Source organism: Harpia harpyja, chromosome 7 (genome assembly GCF_026419915.1).
Source record: "Harpia harpyja isolate bHarHar1 chromosome 7, bHarHar1 primary haplotype, whole genome shotgun sequence".
Classification (NCBI taxonomy): domain Eukaryota; kingdom Metazoa; phylum Chordata; class Aves; order Accipitriformes; family Accipitridae; genus Harpia; species Harpia harpyja.
The window spans coordinates 22,515,286-22,538,516 of record NC_068946.1 but is presented as its reverse complement, the minus strand read 5'-3'; the positions used below and the strand labels follow the sequence as shown (position 1 = coordinate 22,538,516).

Genomic DNA, 23,231 nt, shown 5'->3' with positions numbered 1-23,231 from the left:
CCTAGATGATTTTTCCATGAGAAAAATTTAAGTTTTTGCAAAATCATAACGGGGGGCAGGAAGGGGAGTTTCACCAACCTTTCTCAACTTTGTGTTAGCAATATGGGTTGAACTGGATTGATTCTATCTGTATTAAAACATTTGAGCTCATTTGATGGATCAGTATTTCATGTAAAAGCCTTCAGCTCTAAGGTGGATTTCCCCTTTGCAAGGCAGACTTATTCAGATGCCTGAGGATCTCCTGTGGTCTCAATCCCTCATTTATACACTATCTTTTGTTGCAGTGGCCTGTACATGTCCTGGAGGAGGTGCTCCATGGGAAAGATAAGGCCACAAGGCACTTTCCCAAGGAATAGTTTTATTTTACATTGACTAAAAGCAGAATATTTCAGTAAATGGAAGCATTTTGATTTGGGATTTTTGATTTTGTTTCTTTTTTAAAAAGTCTGACAAAACAAATATGTGATGGGGAGGGGAAAAACAACACCAACAAGAAAACAGGAAAAGGAAAACCAGATTTTTATACTTTGACTTCTGGAGATGGAAATGTATTTCGAAAGATCTATTTCCCAAGGGGCAGAGATTTGGATCTTTACAGAGCTATGCTTGTTTGTAATCAAAACAAAACACTCGTACTACAAACTTTAATCAACTACGACAAACAGATTTTTTTTCTTTTCCATCCAAGAAAAGCTTGGTTTTTTAATACCAGATTTACTTTGGATTAATGATTTAGGCCTCTACTCCTTCAATTAGTAACATCTAAGTATACGTACAACAAACCTGTGTTCCCAGATGAGGGCGTACTTTGTCATTAAAGCTGTAGCTTTTTGTTTTGTTTCTAGTTTGTTTCTCCTTGAAGTTTAACATCTGTTTAAATTGGAATTGTCAATCAGTAAAGAAACTTTAAGGAAAAGGAAAGTTGGAGACAATCTTCATCAGACACAAAAAATGATCTGTTAACTTTTTGTGCGCAAATCTGTGTTTAAAAGCACCATTTTAGAAAAAGTTAAAAGTTTAAAAGTATTGCTTTAACAATGTCAAGGGGTTTTTTTAGATTAATCAGAAAAAACCACCAGATTTCTAGACTAATTTAATGTCAGAGTTTAATAAACAAATTATTTCCTTCACTTCCTTCTTTTTCTGTTCTACTTATATATTTGATTATGCGTCTAATTTCAAAGTTGTGTAATCTCAGCAGTCAGATCACTAAAACAGTGTTAAATGCCAACTATGCATTTACAGTTTTATAACCTACTTACTCCCTCAGGGCTCTCACATGGTGACAGAGGAACTGCACTCCATCAGCTTTGAAACACAGGTCTGCCTGTATGGATTGACTATAAACTTGGAAGTGAGTATTCTGGCCAGATTTTCTGGGGCAAGAATAAAAGGCATTTTCCAGCAGCTTACAGAACAACCGTGTTGGGCCAGACCACAGGTCTGTCTATCCTAGATGCTATCTTCAGCAGGAATCATAAGCAGATGCAAGCTTTCCAGAACTTCTGGACAGAAGCATATGCTTCGGGAAGGAAAAGGGGGCTAAAAAACCCAAAGCATAACACAGCACTACCACTTTCCTCGGCAGCATTTACATTCTGCATTCGTTCTTTCCACCAGACCAGCTCTTTGCCTGTGGTGATGATATCCAATGTCAGCCAACTACCCAACGCATGGGCTTCTATTATTTGGTACAATCTGTCAACCAACGATCCTCAGGTAGGTCTTCAGTATGCAAGTACTGACTTTCTGCATTTTCACATTTCTATTATTTGGTTGCCAAATATATTCATTATAAAAAGACTGTGTTTCCCTCTTAAACTGGCCTTATTTTCTTCACATACACTGTTATCAACATCATACTTTAATGTTGTTCGCTTTATCTTTTGTTCCCTGCCCAGATATAAAACCATATGCACACTTAGCCTTCCTTTTTGTAAGCTAAAGTAGTAGTTCTTAAACAAAGGAAAGGTGATAGCCCTTCTCCACAGCCATTCTAGTTTGAATGCCTTTTTTGGATGCAGTTGACCAAAACTGTAAATGGTACAAAATAATTCTACTAGTACAATTCAAAACTGTCAAAGTAGGTGTATAGGTGGGTCTGTAATGTACTTAAGCTGCTTTCCCTCATGCATTTTATAGGAGCTAGTGCTTTCTATGGAGAAGATTGTAAGTGTCAAGTAGCACCTTCTAGTGGCTCTAACCATGAGCAAAAGCAGAATCGTTCTTTCTCAGGCTCCAGCTGGCTCAGCACGTGTTTTAGATTCAGTCACTGTTACTGTATTTGCAGACTGTAGAATAGTGCTGTCAATAGCTCTCAGGCTTTCAGTTGGGGATTAGTGGCAGTCACATAGATGTTTGGAGGAGAGAAAGGGTAAGACAGTTTACCATGGAGTGCGCCTAAGAATGATGGCAGGCCAGCTTACCAGCAGCCTGGACTTCATTATCACTCTTTGTACAGTCTTCAGTATGTGCATTACATGTACAGTCCAGAAACCAAATGAAAAACTAAGATGAGCCAAACAATTCAACAACGTATCTCTGTATGAGTATGTAACAGTTTAAGATTTCCATGCACCAAACACATTAAAGTACAGTGAGAATATCTGCATTTATTGGATGGGATTTAAGCATATTTTCACTGTCTTAACATACGATAATACCAGAAGCATAGCCAGGTATTTTATCATCCAAGATGCACACACAGACTCTCGCTCTCTTTAGGACTCTCCCCCTACAACTCTGCTCAGGCACCTGAGCGCACCTTGCTGGGTGGCTGCAGGTGGGAAGGCCAGCACATATTTGCCCCAGTATATCCCCCCCACCTCATTTTTAACACTTCCAGATCCTGTTTAAGTACCTGCAGCCTTCTTTTACAGCCTGCAGTGTATTTCATGGTTACTAACTGTCTAAACAAAGCACTAATTTTGTTGCAGAATTTGTCTTTCTTCAACAATCCACCTGCTGCCACTTTAAGTCAGCTCTTAGAAGTACTGAGCTGGCAATTTTCATCATATGTTGGTCGTGGACTCAATTCTGAGCAACTCAACATGCTGGCAGAGAAGCTTATGGGTATGTGTATAGAAACAGAGATTTTATTTGGTTTGGGGCTCTTATATTTGGTAGTTAAGTGTGACCTCCACTTCCAGAGCTGACTTCAAAAATGCCACAATGGCATTTTTTTCTTTAAAGAAAAGCACGCATCAGCTTATTCTTACCACAAAGTGATTCAACTTCTGAACTTCAGGCTGCTAAACTGAAGAAAGAGGGCATCAGAGTCACACTGAACTGTGATGTTATTTTGTTTCCTTAGCAAGTAATTATCTCATACATCTGAAATCAAAAGGAAGTCGTTCTGCTTGCTTATGGGGTTTGGTTTGGTCTGGGTTTTGTTTCATTTTATGTACCCATCGTTGTGGGTCTGTTTAGTTCTGGGACCCATCCTCCACTGGTGACAGCATAGCAAAGAGGCCCTGCAACTTCAGCGAGATGAACTATTGAACACTTTCATCTGACTGTCCCCCAGAAGGGAGAGGCCTTAGGGAAACCTGGCAGAAGAAGAGGAAGCTTTATCTGTTTCTGGAGAAGAAACAATTATAAAATATATTGTGAGCTGTAAGAAATTCCAAGCTAAGGGTGTAACAATACCTCTACTGTCAGACAAGAACAGAAGCATTTGTCAAAGACTGGGGGGAATCTGTGCTTTTATTGCTTTCAAAGCTGGGAAGCGAAGACTGGTTTCCCTGTGTAACAGTCACTTTTTCTGATGGTTTCTTGGAGATTTCTTGCTGAGTGGAGGTAGTGGAGTTGAGAGGTGCCATGTAAATCAGCAAGAATCGTAAGAAAGAAAAAATAAATTGTCTTAAAATACAGAAGCTCAAGATAGAGTGAAAGCCAAGAGAAGTAACACTTGGGCTAAAAACTGAAACTGAGCACATAGTGTTTGTTGTAGAAACAAAATCCCAGACTACTTCAGGCAAATATTCCAAAAACTACCATTATCAGCTGCTTCAAAAGGATACAGAGAAACTGATCTACAGCCCCTTAGCATGGCCCTCTCAATCCGTCTCCAAGTCTGGATGTACTATACTTCTCCCCCCCACCCCACCCCCCGCCAACTATACAGATATCAAGCTATAGCTATTTCAAAACTTCAGAAAAATAGACTCACTGGTTGGTGTTTTTTTTGCCCTCAGGACAACAAGTCAGTTACAACGATTATCAGCTATCCTGGGCAAAGTTCTGCAAGGTACGGTTCCAAAAGTAAAACTAGATTCTTCTTTCTCTTATCACCCACATGCGTGCCTAACTCTGTCTGTCTGATGCTACAGATAAGAATCCCACTTGCCATATGTGGGACTTGTAGCCCAGCACAATCACATTCATTGTAACAATTTAACTAGGAGAATAATATTTCCAGAAGCTTAAAGCTTGGGCTAAGAAATCTCCTTAGTTACATTGCTACAGATGTCAGAAACTGTCATTATAGCGTGCCCTATATATTTCTGTAAATGATCAATAGATTGTGCTATCAAAGCATACATTTTTCATAAAGCATACAGTAATTTTTTTCATACGCCCAGTTGTGACCTAAATTATTTCAAGTTGGTCGATATATTCAGTAACTTTGATGAGGAACAGACAAGTTATTGAGAAAAAAGGGTAAACCCATTTTGTTCATATTAACTACATTATTTAAACAAATATAGAACCTTGGAAGGAAGTGCAACTTTCTCGTCATCATTTCTCTCAAAATGTAATTTCATAACCAGGAAGAAGCAACAAATGTGATGTTTTTTTTCTTGAAAAATGAGGCACTTCCAATGCATATCTTAAAAATCAATTGGTTTTACGTCAGGCTGAGAGAGAGATGTTACTCAAAACAGCAGTTCAGATTTGTCATTCTCGCTTGAACAAACTAGATTATTCTTAAGAAACTGAGATAGCCATGTCATGTGGATGTTGGGTAACAACACTCTCACAATTCTCTTCTTGTGTGTGTACTTTTTGTTTGTGTTTTGTTGTTGTTTTTTTTAACCATTAGGAACACTTGCCTGGAAAGTCTTTTACGTTTTGGGTTTGGCTTGAAGCCATCCTGGACTTAATTAAAAAACACATTCTTCCTCTTTGGATTGATGGGTGAGCAACAAGGAAACTGCTGCATATTGATCTCTCTCTGCTTTGTCTTTTTTCTTTACTAATCTCAGTTTTAGCTATGCAAAAGAGAATTTGCAAAGAGTTTAATACTTCTGTCTCCCTCTTCCCATTTATAACTTTTGGAAATTTTTGCCAAAAGGCAACACCATTGAATCTCTCAGAAATGCAGGTTTAGATCTATTTATCAGTTCTGTCGGTGTACAGTCAAGTACTGTGATAAATTTCATCATGCTTCATAGTACTTTGAGCTTAATGCCACACTCCACATGTAAATCACATGAAGCTTTTGTCATCATTTCAAGACCTCATAAAGCTTTTGTAACCAGCCTTTGAACATCTATATAAAGTTTGGCCAGATACATTGCACAGATTGAAGTCTGTATTTTTTTCCAAAAGTAAATCCATGATCTCCTGTTACACTTCAGGTACGTAATGGGATTTGTAAGCAAAGAGAAGGAACGAATTTTGCTCAAAGACAAGACACCAGGAACATTTTTATTAAGGTTTAGTGAAAGCAATCTGGGTGGAATTACCTTTACGTGGGTGGATCAGTTAGAAAATGGTAAGTATAATTTTAAAAAATAACATAAACCTCAAACTCTGCAATACACCTGTAATACAGGAGCCACGGTTTCTTTGGTTAGAAAGTAAAACTCGTGTACTATGTCTTACTATGGTTTTGGGCGAGATACAAGTACCATATTTACTGAAACATAAACCAAAACTCTGAAAGTCTACCTCTCAGTTCTTTATATTGACGTACAAGTTCATTAGAGGTGTACCTGCTTACTGCAGGCTTTAAATTTGTTTCCACGTGTGCAGAAAGTATATCTTGAAAGATACTAACTTTGGTACGAACAGGTAAAACCCACGCCAGTGTAAAGTGCAAAAGAAAGGCAAAAATACGTTCCAGCTGCAGATGCTGATCTACCAGTTATCAGTGGTTACGGTGCCTTTGTATTTTTACAGGAGACGTAACATTTCATTCAGTGGAGCCCTATAACAAAGGTCGCTTATCTGCATTGCCTTTTGCCGACATACTGCGTGATTACAAAGTTATTATGGCAGACAACGTTCCTGAAAACCCTCTGAAGTATCTGTATCCAGACATTCCCAAAGATAAGGCTTTTGGCAAACACTACAGCTGTCAGCCGAATGAAGGTTGGGCTCCATTTCTCTATTTACCCTTTCTGCAAAGCAGCTGCAAAGTCAAGAGGCAATTTGAGGAATGGGGGGGAGAGGAGGAAGAGAACAGATTAAGATGCCTCCCTTAATCGGCAACTTCAAGAGAACTGTTTTAACGCATGTCTATCATTTAGACAGCTTCATTTTGTAAATACATCCCTGGTCTTAGAGGTTACATTAGAGGTGATGACAACAATATTTAAAAGAAGCTAAGAAATAGATCTTAGGGTAGAAAGAGTCAAAAAATAAGATTTTTTTTTTCCTGACGCATTACAAAATTCAGTGACTCAGGTGTTCAAAGGAGATGAAACTGAAAAGTCATCCTGTTTATTGGCTTCATAATTGTGTTGTGCTGTAGCGTGCTGTCTCTTTAATTTCAAGGAAATTCTGTGTTTTCCAAACAGCTTGGAAGATCTCCTTTATTTCATTTCATTCGGTGGAACCCTATAACAAAGGTCGCTTATCTGCACTGCCTTTTGCCGACATACTGCGCAATTACAAAATTATTATGGCAGACGTTCCTGAAAACCCCTGGCAACTGCACTAGAAAATATGAAAAGGCTAGACAAGAATGGCTCCAAATACATTCAGGCCCATGTTCTTTCGTGTGCAAGTTACATTTTTAGATCAAACTTGCTCGCTCTCTCAAGCCCTCAAAGCCTTGAGTTTTTTTAAATAGATAATACACATTCTTCTGGACTTTCAGTATAAAAGGTTACAATTCCATTTGAATTCAAATTCCTACACTACTAAAAAATATTTGGAGGCTACAAATGTTTTGCCTTTTCCTTTTAATTCAGTGGACTTTGCCTAATGCTCCGGTCCTCTAAAAATTTCTGTATATGCTTAATTTCATGCAAAAGACGTTGCTGAAGCTGTATCTGTAGAAATAGAGCTCCATGCAAGCATTTGCAGAACTGAAATCTAGAGGCTTAAAAGTACCAAGCTTGTAGAGTTATAGTATATTTGCTACTGAAGCCCTAACGAGCTCTTTTTCATCAGTTGCTGTATTATATTCTGGGATGGCGATTCATATCAAGGGAGCACAGTCCATTATGTGACCAAGACCTGAACTCAAAGACTAATCTCAGGAATTCCCCTCATTTTTGTGGCTGCCTATTCAAGCATAAACAGGGACATTTCTTTTTTAATATATTACGGTCTGCAGCACTTAAAGCAGATAAACAATTTCAAATAAATAATAAAATTACTAGGCAATATTTAATTTCTCTAATATTTATTTTTAGTCTCAAAGCCCTCAGATGGAGGAGGCAAAGGTTATGTTCCTTCTGTATTTATCCCAGTCTCCAAAATGTAAGTATCCTTACAGATGTATTACGCTTCAAATAGTATTTTTATTAAATTTACATACTGTTTCAAAGTTTTCCCTGCCTCCCCTCCCCCATTCAAATAGTTTGGGATAGCAACACATCCTGTGTTTTTATTTGGCCAAGGACTGCTAAGGACAAGAAAAGGAAGCAAAGAACTTCACTTCTACAGTGCTTTTCGCATCCATGTGGCAAAACATTTGTAAAAATTGAATGCAGACTTTCCAGTACTCTGATCTATTTATCTTTCACTGCCTCCTTTTTCTCTCCAGCAGCTGACATTACAGAGTCAGGTTTATCCTCTCTTCCCTTGGTCCTGTCTCCTACATTTTTAAATGTCTACCAGGTTGTTGGCATGTGCTTACAGGGCCACCAGGAAGCCCGAGTACAGGCTTAACTAACTTAATAAGCATTCACCATACTCCACTGCTACGCATCAAGTTAGAGGGATTTAGGTTGCTTTTAAGATTATTTTTGTGGTTTTTGTTTTGTTTTTTTTTTAAGCTTAAATGATTCTACAGATCCACATTCTCCGTCAGATCTTCTTCCAATGTCTCCAAGTGTTTATGCTGTGCTGAGAGAACACCTGAGTCCCACAGTGATTGAAACTGCTGTATGTTGCAAACTTTTCCATTCATAAGTTAATACTAAGCAAACAGGACATGTACAACTCGGATGCTGGTTATAAAAAGGCTGCTTGTACAATTATGAAAAAATTAGAGCTCTTTCATCATTTGCTGTATTACATTCAGAAATGATGGTACAGATGTTTCCTATTCTAAAAGGGACAGGATGCTGCAAGCATACTTGGGAGCACTGTGTTATATGAAATTGTCTGACACACTGGCCAATGAACCATGAATGTCATTATTCAAAGATCCCATAGTTCTTGCACAAACAAAGCCTTTATACTGACAAATACATAACAATTACACTAATTCTGTAGATAGCACAAAGGACTCAACTTGCTCAGGGAAGCTGCACAGGGAACATAAAAATTTCCAATTCAGCAAACTTGCACAACTTTGCTGTGCTGCAAGTTTCTACATGGGATGCCAAAGTGAGAAATTAAAAGTCAACTAAATAAAATTAATATTCACTAAGTATACAGAAAGGTTGGGAAAATATTGTACCAATATCCTATTAAAAATATTTTCCTCTTATTGACTAGAAATTGTGTTCCAAATCATCATGGCTTAGAGTACTTGGAGCACTGATGTATACCCACTGAGGATTTGTCCAGCAGACTTCTATCAGGAAACGCAACAGTGGTTTGGCTTTATCAGCTTTAAAAGAAAACCTCCTTTCTTAATACTAGCTCTTAGTTTTCTGTATGTTCAATGATTTATGATCTTAAAATGGTTATGTATTTAAAAGCCTGTCAACTCCCCTTCAAATGCCTTTCTGTAAATACTCCTCCTCACCCACAAACAGAACAAAACTAAACCAGAATCCTGACTGTCGATGACTGGAAGCACAGTTAAACTTTATATACAAATAGAGAAGTTCTTTAATACACACCAAGCTGACGATCTATTCAAGAGCAAAGTATCTTTTTTTGCTTCTTCACCTTTTTCTCTGATAACGCTCATGACAAACTAGTTCTTCAGCTAAAACTGAAATATTAGCCTGAATGAAAATTCTGCGTTAAAACCTACCACACCCAATTTGAGACATGTTCCCACTCATTTATTGTTTGGTTTGTACATATGAAAACAGCTCTGACCTTCTAAACTGCATTTGTGTTGCATTTCCTAAAGTTTCAGCAGTGAAAAGAATAGTTGGCTTCACTTTTGTTTATCATCAGGCTCCAAACGTTTTTGGTTTCTTTTAGCACACACAGTAATTCTCAAACCAGTTCTGTCCAGAGCTTCCAAATGAGCTGTGACCATTACCATCTTTTGGGGTCATAACCGCACAAAAAGAACGTGTTGGGTGATGAATTAGGACAATCAAATACAATCATGTTGCAGTTTTTAAGGGTACTAGATAAGTGGTTCAATGCTGCTAGATGCTAGGTGAATTTCTGGAGGCTCTTACTGGAAACGTTTTCAAGTTCTGCTAGAAATTGGGGGGGGGAATAGTTTTGAAAGATTTCTAAAAAATTCCTTCCTTCCTTCCTTTTTCCATTCTATTTATTTTGCTAAATGGAAATGAGGAAAATATGGAGGTTTTTTCTCCATCATCCCAAATTCACACAACAATCTACCCTGGTGAAGAGCTGTCTAAGTAGAGTAAGCACACAATCTGCATTATTAAAGCAATACTTTTTCTCCATGAGACGCCAATAAAAAAAAAAGAAGCGTAAGATGCAGAGAACTAGAGTGAAATCTGCAGCAGGACAAAATACCCTACAACTCAGTAACTCAGTCTTAGCAAGATATACTTTCTGCAGTCTTGCTGAATTCCCTTTTATCCCCCCCCCCCCCTCCAGATTCCCCTACCCATCAGGAAAACAAGACTCCAGTAAGAACCCTGCTATACATATCCATAGGCTGCAAGAACGACAAAAGTTCATATAAAAATATGTATCGTTTTTATTGCAACTATTTCCCACACAGTGTTTTCTAATGAGCATTCCTATATTTTGTAAAGAATTAGAAACAGGATCCTCAGATCCTTACCAGTTTGTATTACATTGTCAAAATGACAGAGCAGTTACCTTGAGCCAAAGAAGGTTTCATCTGCAATTATTTTTGAATGAACAGCAGTAACTCCCATGAGACTAATCTTTTCCTTCTTTTTTTCTAGCTGAGTTCTCCTTACTCAACTGACTGAAGTTCACATACTGGAAAAATTAGTAATCACGTGAACACTGGATGGGTTAAAGATGCAGTAAATTTTTTGGGGGGGGGGGGTCATCTTTGTACATCGGCATTTCCTGGAAATCGTTATGATGTTATTCTTGGGCCTCCTTCTGTTATCAATACCATGTAAACCAGGAATCTTCTCCCTAGTGATTACAAATAGCTTCCTGCAAGTCAGAATTGCTGTCCTCACTGATAAAAGGCCAGATCCTTTCTGGCTTGGAAGTCGTTTGACTTCAGTGGGGTCCAGCAGGTATAAATTTTACTTGCGGAATTAACATCCATAGAATTGCTCTAAATATGAGAGTATAAGAACAAAATGTTTTGCTTCTGAAAACAGCATATAAGGATAACTGAAGACATTAATGTTTTGGGGGAAAATTAGGATTTATTATGTTAAATAGTTTCTGTTTAATCATCACCTTGTATACCATTGGTTTAGCTTCTATTTTAAAGCAAAAATTCTCATCCCCCTGAGCTTGAATGTCCCACAGGTGTCCAGGGTTTGCTTTTTTCCCAAAGATGAACCACCTTCAGCATAGATTTTTATCTGCCACCACAGCAGAAGTTGTGGAAGGAAGGCAGGCAGGCAAGGATGGGAAGAGAAGGGAGTTCCAGAAAGGAAACAGACACAACACTTGTGGTGTGAAAAAGGCTGCCTCCATTTTGCCACTGAAAGAGAGGGTTAGTAAAACTTACCCCTCTCACAAAATAGTTGCAGAAGTAAATCTATTTGTGCATGAAGCACTCAGATACTACAGCAAGTACTATCAGAACGTCTACAAAGAAAAAATCCTGATCTGACAGAGTTTGGATACTACCTGGTAAATATGGACTGCGAAGCACAGTTTTTAAAAAGTTACTGAGGAGCTGCAGCATTTGCTGACCACTGGGCAATTCATGCTACGTGACAGAATACTACATGCCTGTCAGAGACTCATTTAATAAGCAGAATAACTAGTTTTTATATATAAGTGGTAAACTACCTTTTTAAAGCTTTTTTTTTTTCTTTCAGTCACTGTTTAGTGCTGTGTTTGGATTGTTTGGTTTTGTTGGGTTTTTTCCCCTGGTATTATCTCTAAAAACTCAGTTAATAAAATAAAGAGGCAATTCAAGACCACTGTATTTCATATAGGCAGGCTCATTCAAGATTTAATTGTTGTCTGCAGAATACGTGGTTAAAGCATGCAAAGTTCTTAAAATACATACGAACACTTGAGCATTTGCACCTTACACTCTTCTTGAGTAGGTACAAATCAGACATCTGGGATGAAAACATAACCTCCTTGAATCAGTAAGACCTGGATTTTACTTTCATTTCTCCTTTTTTACTCACTCCACTCACCCATATTATTGACGTTAGTTGAAAGCAAGCGAATGGAAACAGAGTAATGAGATACTTCTCTGATACACGGGAGTAGGTTTCAAACGAACAACCACATCTCTCTTCATTAATCTGAGTGATTCAAAGCAAGCTGCAGATAGGAAGTCATTTCCTCTCAGAAAGCATCATGTATAAATATTTTTCCACAAAAATAAGAGCAATTGTGTATATAGTTTGGAAACATCTGTAATTTATATGACCAGTATGAATAAAAACAGATTTTGGCTTAAAGTTGGAGACCTGGGCTTCTGTGGAATTTTTTCAAGATACAACGAAAATAGAGTCTTGCCATCATTTTGTTGATCTCAAGTCTGAACTACAAGCAGTAACAGATTTCTAAAGCAGCAAATGTAACTTCACCTCACATCAGCTATTGCATGCTTTTTCATTCTAACCTGTTCTCACAATATTAATACAAACAAAATGGAGGGTACCCTATGCTTTTGACCACCTAATCTTCATGAGAAGTACTGTAAAAAAGGTCCGTGTGTGGCATGTGAATCAATCTTCTCTCTCCTTCCTCCCTGCTCCCTGTACAAAGCAACTCTTCAAAACTCTCATGTCTTGACTGGAACACAATATATTTCATGTTACTGAATAGCACTGTGGATCAGGTTTTGGCATTACAGTTTCTGCTTCTGTTTTAAAGCAGATTTTGCAATGGGGTAGATTTAACATTTAATTGAAAGGCATATTACTTCAAATCAGTTCCTGCTTTAGAGGAACGTTGGAGTCATAGTAATTTTCTAGAAGTTAAACGTATACAGCCCAAGCCTCCTTCCATTAAAAAAGTGAGAATTTTATCCTTATGCCACTGAGTAAGAACAGGGTTCTCTAGCAAAATGATGGGGGGTAGGGCGCGGAAAAGCATGCTGAAAGGGTTGCCTCAGGTACTCCCAGAAGAAAGAAAACATCTGCTTTTAAGTACTTTTACTAACCCTGCTTGTGCTTTCACTGTGTTTTGCAGCAGCAAAGTAGAAAATAACAGGGGAAAAAAAAAAATCGCATAATTGTTCTGTGTTTTGTGTCTTGCCACATCACTGTAATGATTCAAATGGAACAAATGTAAAAACTGTCAGTTACCTTCTACTATAGCTTTTATTTATAGCCACATTTATCTCTACTTAGTAGCATTTCATACCACAAAGTTTACCAAACAGACCTTCTATTTACTTGTTTCTTCCATGGACTAAGAATTGTCTCCTCCATCTGAGGAGAGAGGGGGATACAAAGGATACCCAAAAGTATCCAAGTATCCTGGAGACTTGCACCAAAGCCTGGACTTTCATTCTTCGGTCTTTGTTGACACTTCATACATGAGACAAGATCAAACAAGACCATGCGTGTCTGAGTAGCAGTAACAGCATTCTAGAGAGAAAGACTGATGCAAGAAAGATACCGTGAAGGAAACCTTTTTATCAAAAGATAAAAATTCTCAACTGACAAAATGCCAGGAACGATTAAAACACTCAGCCGCCTGCAGTTTATAAGCATTCTTAGTTTCCGTAACTTGGGTGGAAATCTGTTACAGTTCATAAACTAACAATCGCAACTGTGTTTGTACAATCCTTTATTGCACTTGCACGGCTTTCTTCCACCCATGCAACGCAGCCGGTTGAGACTGGCCACCCTTGCAGACTTCTATGCGCCAGCTATTGTTTTCCAGGGCCGGCCCATTACTACACCAGCCGAGTATTTCACCAAGAGGAGTTGAAAACCGGAAGATTTTCTTACTGCAAAGGTGAGAAGCAGGTCGCTTCCTACTGCTTACAGTTCAGAACTACTTTTAACCTCCAGCGCTTTCAACCCCAATATATCACGGCGATGAGGAAAACAAGCCGCTGCTGCCTAGGTAGGGAAAGACAGGCCAGGCCGGGCGTCTGGCACCGCCATGCCAGGGGCCAGGGGCCGGGTGCCAGCCACCGCCCGGGGCCCGAAGGGGCTGCTCTCGCCGCTGAGGCCGACCGCTCGGCTGTCAGAGAGGGGACGCTGCGGTGGCCGTCGCCAGCCGTGCGGCCAGCCGGGGGGGGGGGGCCGGGGCCGGGCCGCCACGGCTTTCGCTTTCGCCTTCCCCTCAGCCGGCCCTTTCTGGTTCCCTGCCGCCTTTCCCCGAAGTCACGTGGTGCGGCTGTTCCCGCCTCGGCGCTCCCCCTCCCGCCGCCGCCGCGCCTGCGCACTACGCCCGGCCGGGGGCGGCGGGGTGCTGCCGGGAGCCGGCCCCCGCACGCACCGTCGGGCTGGTCACTGGGAAAGGTTGTAAGCGCGGCTCTCAGAGCCTTACCCGAGAGGTGAGGGGGAGGCACGGCAGCTGGCTCCGAAGGAGAGGGGGGAGCGGCACGGCGGTGCAGTAACAGCACCTCAGGGGCTAAGGCAGCGGGGTGCGCGCAGAGTATAAGCGAACCTGTCGCGTCCTCTGACTAGCCCCCCCGCGGGCTAGCTTGCCGTCCTTGGCTGCCGTCTGGAGATGGCCCGCTGAGCTGTGCACGTCAGCGTCTTTCCTCCTGGGGCAGCGGGACTCATCTCCTCACGGTCTTCACTCCTGACAAGGTCGCCCCCCTTCCTGTGGGGACACCAGGACCGCACCACCTCTCTCCCGGGCAGCAGCCCGTGCTTCCCTCGCACCCGTTACATCTGCTCACAAATCCTACTTCTTAAACGCCTGCTAGTTCCTTCTCAACGGCTGCACCTTCTCTCACACCTTTCCAGACTCCTACCACCGCCCTGCTCCGAACGCTGCTCGGGAGCGCCACAAGCCGACAGAAGTGGAGACCGGTCCCCGGGGACGGCGCTCACCCGGTTTCTGCCTCGCCTGCCATTGCCAGCGTCGCCGCGCTGCCGGACAGCCTTTCCCTAACAGGTGCAACCTCTCTCTACGTTATACGTGCGGTGCTTCTGCCGGCAAACCCTGCGCAACTATTACGGCCAGCCGGCCGGGGCCGGCGGACCCCGACGCAGCTCGCCGGTGCGGCCGGCTGCCCCGGAGGCCAGGGGAGGGGGGGAGCGGCGCGCCGGGAACACCCCGCCTCCCCCACGGGGAAGGGAAAGGGCCGTGGGCGGGGCAGCCTGGCGTCGACGCGCTCCCGTTGGCCGAGGCCGCGGGGGCCGGGCTCTGATTGGCCCTGCCACCAGCCGCCAGCTCCGCGGCTCTGCGGGTATTTGTCGTCGCAAGCGAGGGTCGCGGCGCGGAGTGGAAGCGCAGCCTTTTCCCACGAGTAAGTGCGGGCGCCGCGCGCGGGTGGGGGGGGGGTGGCTAACGGTCGGCAACGGCTGCAGGGAGAGCGGGCCGGGGCTGGCAGGACTACCCGCCCTCCCGGGGACGGGACACAAGACACGGGCCGGCCGAGCCGCGGTGGCGGGGGGAAGGCGTGCCAGGGCGCGGGCGGCGGGGACGGCTGTCCCTCGCCCTTTGCTCCCGAACTGCCGCGCGTGGTTGGGCGGCGATCGCCCGGGAAGTCGGGAATGACACGAAGAACGGAATTGCTAGGAGACGGCGGGGTTTAAACGTAGTTAGAGCACAGCCAGGAGGGTGCCCGAGCTTAGCTGTGGAAGGCAACCTCGAGCACGGGTGTTACCGAAGCACACAGACCCGCACAGCTGCAAATGAGGCCCCTTTTCTCCAGAGGTGCACACGGACTGCGATCCTATTGCCCATACCCAAGGGAAGGCAGAACAGCAAAATGGCCTTTCTGTCCTACACCACCTCGCTTGTCAGTTTGTCAATGGCAGGCTGAGCCCTGTATCCCAGTATTGGTCTCTCTAATGCCTTCTCTACAAAAAGGTGCCGACTTGCCACTTTTTCAGTGTTTCTCATCTTGCATCCCCAAGGAGTGCATTTGCTGCAATATCGTATTGCACTGTAACCGGCTCTTTGGCTGGTTCTCCACCACCCCTCCCAGGTCCTTTCCCAGTCTAATCGCTTTAAGACACAGAGAGACTGGAGTACATCTTCATCTAAGCATTAGGGAAAACAACGGACTAACTTCATGCATTGAGACAAATTCTTCCAGCTTTCCTCACCAATGTCATCTTTAACTGTTTGCCTTGGTGCCACTACAGCATACTCAAGTGCTGTGTTACCTGTAGTCCGAATCCCATGCACATCAAAATCCTCAAAGCCCTCACTTTAAACATAATAGGATTTTTAACTCTCATTTGCTTCTCATGCATAGTGTATGCCACTCAGCAGCTGAGGGAACTGACATACAAACACTAATGAATTTGGCAGGAAGCCATGTATAGGATAGTCCTCCACCCCAGTGCTGCCCTGTTCCTTGCATAGGAACTGTCACCCTTTTTTAAAAGTTGCAGGTGTGAGTGGACTTGTGTCTCATCACCCATGTTCTCAGCCTGGACTGTTCCTTGGGCATATTTTTACATGCCATTTCCACTACAGGATGCTAACCTGCAGCCCAGTGAGGAGATGGTAACTGGTCTGCAGCCAGAGGCCATAAGTCAGAACATACAACCACTCTGTTATAGAACTGTTATTGTACAGCATGACTTCTCTCAGTCATATTAGTTCATTTTAAGTAACCTGTGTCTGAAAATTTGATCATGAGAACTAAAGCATATAGTAGAAAAAAACAGCTCTCTAATACTTCTCCATTTAAACTGACTTGAGATCTAGTCCATTTTCAGAGCGTAAGTAAGGACACACATAACACCTGAAAATGGGCCCCTAAAGGTTTCTTTGATTTTCCACTCACACTTTTTGCACCTTGTGGCAATGGGGAGTACATCTGCACCAACAAAAGGTGAAACTCCACATACAGGATCTTGATCCCGCAGAGTACAGGTATCAAACACATAGGTCCTCATTCCCATATCCCTACTAAGCAAGAGCGCAGTAACACTACCAGTACCCTAAATGCTGTGAAAAGGGGTTCAAAGGAAAAAAATAAAACAAAAGTTTTCATAGGGAAGGGTGATACAGCTTTGAGTTATTTTTCATGCAATACCACACTCTCTTAATTTGCAATTATTTTTTTTTTTATTAAAACAAGCACAGAAGAAGTGTTTAGTTTTAATCATTAGCTTTCTACAATTGTTACAGCTGAAAATAAAATGGTTTTGTTTGCTGGAAACACTTTTCCTTCCTACTCCTCCAATTTTGCCATTGTTCATGAAAACTTTGAGTTACTTTTCAGCAGTTTAGTCCAAATACTACTTAAACATTTACACTGATTTTTGTTTTGCCCTCCTCAGGATGACTCAGTGGTACCAGCTACAGCAACTTGATTCCAAGTTTTTGGAGCAAGTTCACCAGCTATACGATGACAGCTTTCCTATGGAAATCAGGCAGTACCTGGCACAGTGGCTGGAGAATCAGGATTGGTAAGCATAGAAATTGGCCTTCAGGTTGTGTGATAAGCAATGTTCTCATACATGCTGTTATGGGCAGCAGAAAAACACTGGGGAAGCAAGCTGCTAGGTGAACCTTTGCTGGTAGGACACTTCAGTAGCTGTGTGGGTGCTATAGCCTGTGTTCCTGCCCCTCTTCAGGGCTTTCTAGAGGGGCCTGACACCTAGAGTAACAAGTGTGCTATCTCATATTTCCCTTGGTTGGTCTGTAACAAAAGCAGCCGTTTTAAGATCGATCAGACCTCGGCAGCTCAGCCTCTCGCTGTTTGCAGACTTTGAGCTTTTGCCAAGATTTCTGTGCAGTGTCTTCTTTTAGAAGAGTGGTACAACATGCACATGCATCAGGTTCACTTTTAGCTTCTTGGTGTGCATGGAATGAGTAAATGAGGTTGCACAGAACGTGGCAAGAATAATACAGAGAAACACGACATTTCTGTATCAAGGAAAGTAAAGTCAAAGTTGAGAGAATGAAACTGGCTTATGTTTGAAGGTAATTCTTACTGATTGCATCTACTACAACTGGAGTTTGGGATTAAAAATAAGGTACTCCTGTATGCATTTCTTGAATGCTCTATTGAAAGTGTTTTTAATACAAGCATGCCTTAAATTATTCTAGGGAACATGCAGCCAACAACGTATCTTTTGCTACGGTGTTATTCCATGACCTGCTGTCACAGCTGGATGATCAATTTAGTAGATTCTTGATAGAAAACAACTTTTTACTGCAACACAACATAAGGAAGAGCAAACGTAATCTTCAGGTATGGCTGGGGTATATGCCTATACATTTGCCTGAATTGCTTCAATAGTGCAATTGGATGCCTCTAAACAAAATACCCTACCGTGAGAGATTTTCACAGAGAATGTGTAAGAATCCTAATTTAAAAGTCAGAGTTCAAATGTGGCTCCATTTTTGTTTTAATTGGCTAGAAAGTTACAGTTTCATTACCAGTACAGATACATTTTCTGAGAACTCTAGAAAAAAAGAAAGTTGTAGTTTGTAAGGTGTTTACTATATGTATTTGGAGCACTTACTTGAATGTAGTTTCACTTACCCCACCACTTCCCCAGCTGGTTTCATCAGTGTCCTAATAAACTTCTGTTGCAGAAGAAACATGGGGGAAGGACTTCTTCCCATATAACTGCAGAACTACATTTAATAGCAAAGGACTTGTCATTAGACAGCACTTCTGTGCATCATATTCTACTGACAAAGAAAAGGGCCAAAGCAATTGGTAGTGAGTGACAATGCAGAACATACCCTTAGTGGACTTAATTACTTTCGTTAGTTAGACCTTGCTTCCTCCCTGTAGGGCTCTATGCCAGAGGATCTTCCATAGAGTGACCTTCTCCACAGTCTATTTCCCACAAACCTAGCTTCTCCTCAACACAAGTCAGTGACTAGGGGACCGTTTTCTGAGGAGAGGAGAACATGACCAGGCTGTACTTATCTGATAGTAACTGTAGATCAGCAACGAAAGGTCAGTCAAGAAGGCTGGTACAGCTCAGCAACCCCCTGGGGCAGCACCATCCTGGGCGGAGAAGGGCAGTACTCAATCCAGGGCATGTTTCAACTTTGTATGCATATAGAACAGTAAGGTTGAATTTGTATCCAGCCTTAACTATGCATTTATAAATCACAGCTAACATATCTCCTTTAGATCACTGAGCAAGAGCTGTAGCTGTCAAACTAGAACAAGTGCCCTTTAAATCCAGCAGCTATACTTCAAACGTGTGGAAGGGTGGCTCGAGAGAGAGGATGAGCTCTCTCTAGGACTGCAGAGTAGTATCTCACTTCTCCCAGTAATGTCTCTGACCCTTTCCTGTTGTTTTGTGCTAAGTCCCATCTCTTTGTACACTAATGAACTTAAATAGAAACTCATTCTTGGAGATGGTTGTAGCTGTCACACTCCCTGTGGTCTTGGAGCATGCTATGAGCAGTACGTGCCCTGAGGGTCACACACAGTCACCCGCTAATCTTTTTGCTGATCAGTTTACTGAAGGACAAGAAATTACGAGCATGAACTTTAACAGTAGACTGTCTCTAATGCCAGGATAACTTCCAAGAAGACCCAATACACATGGCAATGATCATCTACAACTGTCTGAAAGAAGAGAGGAAAATACTGAACAGTGCCCAGTTGTCAAATCAGGTAACAGTCTTGGAATGTCTACTGCAGTTGTATCTGCCCTTTCCTATTATTTGGGACAGGGGGAGTGGAAGAAGACTGAAAGAGGAAACAGACTGTCCTCTGTCTGCTCAGGAATATGTTTCTTAAAGACAGAAGAATGAGCACTCTATATGGACCAGCTGGACAGTGTGGCTTGTTTGTGCTGTATGAAGCATTTGGAGGGGAGATGGCCAGGATGTAATTTTTATTCCTTGAGTGATGTAAAAGCTATGTGTTTTTTTAATGCTTCTGTACTATAGCCTGATGTGCTCATCAGATTTTATTACAGTTTAATAATTAGTGCTTGTCTTATTTCTCCAGCAAGATTTTAGCTTTTTTCTGTTGCATTTTACTCCTTAATTTACTCTGTATTAAGCAACTGAGCCTTGGTGCTTCTCTGGACTGAATCTCTGGGAAAATGATGCATTGTTCTCCTTCCCAGTTATCTCCAAGTATTTCTTTCTATTTTTGTTTTTTAAAAGAAGCCCATTTCTTTCCTCTGAACCATAGGTAAAGCCATATTCTTCTCCTTCCTCATCTATTCTCTGATTTTTCATCTTCTTGCTTTTTCCTTTGCAAGGAGAACTGTTTTGCAATAAAAAAAAAATTCTGCAGTTGGGAAAGGCATGCAAACTATATAGCTAGATGTAATGTACTTATGTAGTAGTAAAGTGATGACTAACCGAGCATGTTAAGTTCCGATACTTACATACTTCCCTTTAGGGCAAGTTTTTGAATGCGTGGTGTTAGAGCAAGAGCAGCACTCGGGCACAGGCTCTCAACAAGGGTCCTAATGCAGCTGTGTCCAAAACAGCTCCTCTAAAAATGTGACTCTGACAAAGCCCTTGCAGCTGCAGCGCAGCTGTTCAGTTTCAATTCTGGCAGCATGCAATATATTTGGGTCATCAAAAAGAGAAATAAGTCCTCCTATGCTTACTGTTGGCAGTAGGTACAACACCATGCCCTACCTCTGCTTTCTGGTAAGTGTTCTCATTTCCCAAAGCTGAGAAGATAAAATGCAGAGCAGGCACAATTAAAAGCATCATAAAAACCAAAGGAGAATCCTGAATGTTAGAGTATGCTTAGATTGCTGTAATAGTCTGACTTAAATCTATGATGGGGGACCTTTGGCAGTTTACCAAAAATACTTTAGATGACCTTAGTGTAAGTTGAAGCGTTAATCAGAGCAATAATGCATACCTGACTGTCCCACATTGGAGGAACAGCAAGTTTCTAACACCAATAGTACTGTTAATGTCTGAAACAGAAAATCCTGTCTTTCAAATTACTGCAGTTCTCCCTGAGTGATGTCATGCAATAAACTTCCTGAACGGTATTGAGATCAGCTTTCAAAGAAACTATACAGAGATATAAAATGTGCTCAAATCCCTTGTAGGAAAGAAACTGCATACCAGGTTACCCCATTTGCCTATACATAGACCTATCTTGTTCTGGCTCTTAGCCTGTTTCCCCCCATATCCTAATATATGAATCTAATACTTGATGTCATCCAACCTAAAGGGTTGTTGTTTTCTTGAGATTGATTTAGAAGATACATGAAGATAAGCAAACAAAATAACGGATTTGTGCAGAGAGAAAATGGAATATGTTTATAGCTTGTATTGCTATGATGAAAAAATGCAGCATCACCACACAACAGGCATTTTTAATCCTCTCGTGTTTCTTGCAAATTCACCTGACCTCGATTTTATATTACAAAACCTTAGTATGATTTATCAGAACAAGCCATACTTCATCATGTTGTTTGTCAACAAAAGCCACTAACTTACATTAATGAAAAAAGTATTTGCTGTCATGTGTCACTCTGGTTTGACTTCTGTTGTTGTGCTACTTGCTTCCCTCAGATGGAAGTGGGGAGCATACAGAACACTGTGATTGGGATGCTGGACAAACAGAAGGAGCTTGATGCAAAAGTTAAGGCTGTAAAAAACAGTGTTATAGTAAGTACAGTATAACTATTTAAAGTAGTGTTTGTTGATTCACATATGTTGAAAAGCTTTCAGTACATAAAACTTCCTAAAATGACAAAAAAATGATGGAACGGCTTGATTTTCAAGTCTATAATGAGTGATTGAAAATAGAAAGTAATTATTTATCAGTAGCACCATAATACACACTGGGATTTGACTGGTTTAGCAAGATCAAATTTCTTGTGCCTAAATCTTAGCAACATTTTACCTATCTGAAATACTAGCAACTGAAAAAAACCCTCTTAAGAAATCACATACTGACCAATTTGTTGTTAACTAGAAGATAGATTTTAATTTCGTATATAGATGGTTATTGTCTTAACAAATACTGTCATGACAGAAAGCTTTTCTCCAAGCAATATCCAAGAATTTGAAATCTTGTTTAAAATTCTGTGTGCTGTTCCAAGTTTTTCTGCTGTAGCCTAGGTTCTCGTAAACTCTTAAACTCTCCTAAACTTATATGGCTAGACAGTAAGGGCTTTTCGGTATTCTATAATTAACAGATTTTAGTTAGCCGAGAAGAGGGAGGGAGAGTGAATAGAAGGTGATTAAGTTTGGGGATATTTCCTGTTAGGGAGTTCCAGGAAAAGGCATTGCTACAAAACTGGACTTCATCTCTGTAAAGGGTTGGTACCAGGCAGTTCCTAATCAGAAGTCGTCTTGCATTACATGAAAGTATTGAATACTTGTGGCCACCTTCATTTGTGCCTTATAGGATGTGGAGCAAGACATCAAGACATTAGAGGATATGCAAGATGAATATGACTTTAAATGTAAAACCTTGCAGAATAGAGGTGAGTATCAAGGACATACCCTATTGCATATGGTTTGTAAGAGTAAACTCTGCTGTCTTATGTCAGGAAACTAAACCTAACGATATGCAGCCAAACTTACTGGTAATGTCCCTCCTTCATTAGTTCTGCTTTATGCTAAAACCTAAATTCCTGAAAAATGCATTCTCTGCATCTGTCTGTTCTGACAAGAGCCTCTTTATTAACGCAGCATTCCTTTGTCCTTTACGTCCCTTTGCTACTAGAAATAGCAAACCCTATAGACTTTGACTTGTTCAACCATACACCTAAATAGTTATGTTTAGGCTTCTCTTTGCCATCTCGTATTTCACAAATGCCTTCCTGCTTCAAGTTTTGTAGGCTTTTGTGTACTGAGGGAAACACATGCAGCTGTAAGTCCACACTGGTTTCATTATATAGATCTGTCTCTCTTTTTCACTACTTTGTTCTAGAAAAGGCTTCAGTTTCCAACACAAATTGACAGTTGACTGTCCCTCAGAAGAGGGACACGTTCAGAAGATACTAAGGGGAGCATTGAGCCACAGTCTTGCTCTTTGTACTTGGGGGCAGGTAGCACTTCCGTGAGGCAGATGAGAACCTCTAACTTAAGGTCAGTAGGCAGCAGAGGTAGTAGCTAGGGTGACTATGTAGGATCTGTCAGCCTGGGCTACCCTCAGGAGGCTGTAAACATCCTCCCTTGAAATAACAGTCAACATCTGTTGCCAGGTTAAGTAATATGAACGATTCATGTCTGAAGTCAGCATGAGAACAAATAGCTCAGTGTGTATCTTTACACAATATAATCACTATTTTAAATCAGGTTCTTGCTCTGAAAAGCAAGCAAATTTACATCTCAATTACTGGGATAGTGGCTTTTCCTTGCATTAGTGCTTAAAGTATAGACTGTGTCCTTTCAGAAGGGGGAAAGGAGGAATCAAAAAAAAAAAATCTAGGAGGCAGTAAATATTTGCTCTCTTAAGCTTTAAAGATATACTTCACTTGACATTAGCCAGGCAGATCACCTCCTCCCCGCAGTGTTTCCCCCACCCATACTTC

At 41.4% G+C, this 23,231-nt stretch overlaps 2 protein-coding genes across 3 annotated transcripts in view; both read left to right on the top strand.

Annotated features, from left to right (window-relative positions):
• The window catches only part of STAT4 (signal transducer and activator of transcription 4), a 43,450-nt gene extending 31,358 nt beyond the window's left edge, over nucleotides 1-12,092 (top strand). The window contains exons 15-24 of the mRNA XM_052791504.1: nucleotides 1,271-1,354; nucleotides 1,621-1,719; nucleotides 2,937-3,072; nucleotides 4,197-4,249; nucleotides 5,045-5,139; nucleotides 5,583-5,719; nucleotides 6,127-6,318; nucleotides 7,590-7,656; nucleotides 8,175-8,283; nucleotides 10,422-12,092. Coding sequence (XP_052647464.1) covers nucleotides 1,271-1,354; nucleotides 1,621-1,719; nucleotides 2,937-3,072; nucleotides 4,197-4,249; nucleotides 5,045-5,139; nucleotides 5,583-5,719; nucleotides 6,127-6,318; nucleotides 7,590-7,656; nucleotides 8,175-8,283; nucleotides 10,422-10,448 — 999 coding nt within the window. The 3' untranslated portion in view covers nucleotides 10,449-12,092. The remainder of the gene's footprint in view (nucleotides 1-1,270; nucleotides 1,355-1,620; nucleotides 1,720-2,936; nucleotides 3,073-4,196; nucleotides 4,250-5,044; nucleotides 5,140-5,582; nucleotides 5,720-6,126; nucleotides 6,319-7,589; nucleotides 7,657-8,174; nucleotides 8,284-10,421) is intronic.
• Nucleotides 12,093-14,057: 1,965 nt separating this feature from the next.
• STAT1 (signal transducer and activator of transcription 1) overlaps nucleotides 14,058-23,231 on the top strand; it is a 29,350-nt gene continuing 20,176 nt past the window's right edge. The window contains exons 1-6 of one of the 2 annotated variants that reach the window (XM_052791502.1): nucleotides 14,058-14,718; nucleotides 17,067-17,195; nucleotides 17,839-17,983; nucleotides 19,277-19,375; nucleotides 21,259-21,354; nucleotides 22,100-22,178. In XM_052791502.1, the coding sequence (XP_052647462.1) occupies nucleotides 17,068-17,195; nucleotides 17,839-17,983; nucleotides 19,277-19,375; nucleotides 21,259-21,354; nucleotides 22,100-22,178 (547 nt within the window). In that variant the 5' untranslated portion in view covers nucleotides 14,058-14,718; nucleotide 17,067. Of the gene's footprint in view, nucleotides 14,719-17,066; nucleotides 17,196-17,838; nucleotides 17,984-19,276; nucleotides 19,376-21,258; nucleotides 21,355-22,099; nucleotides 22,179-23,231 lie in introns of those variants that run through there. The other variant, XM_052791503.1, reaches the window with a different exon arrangement.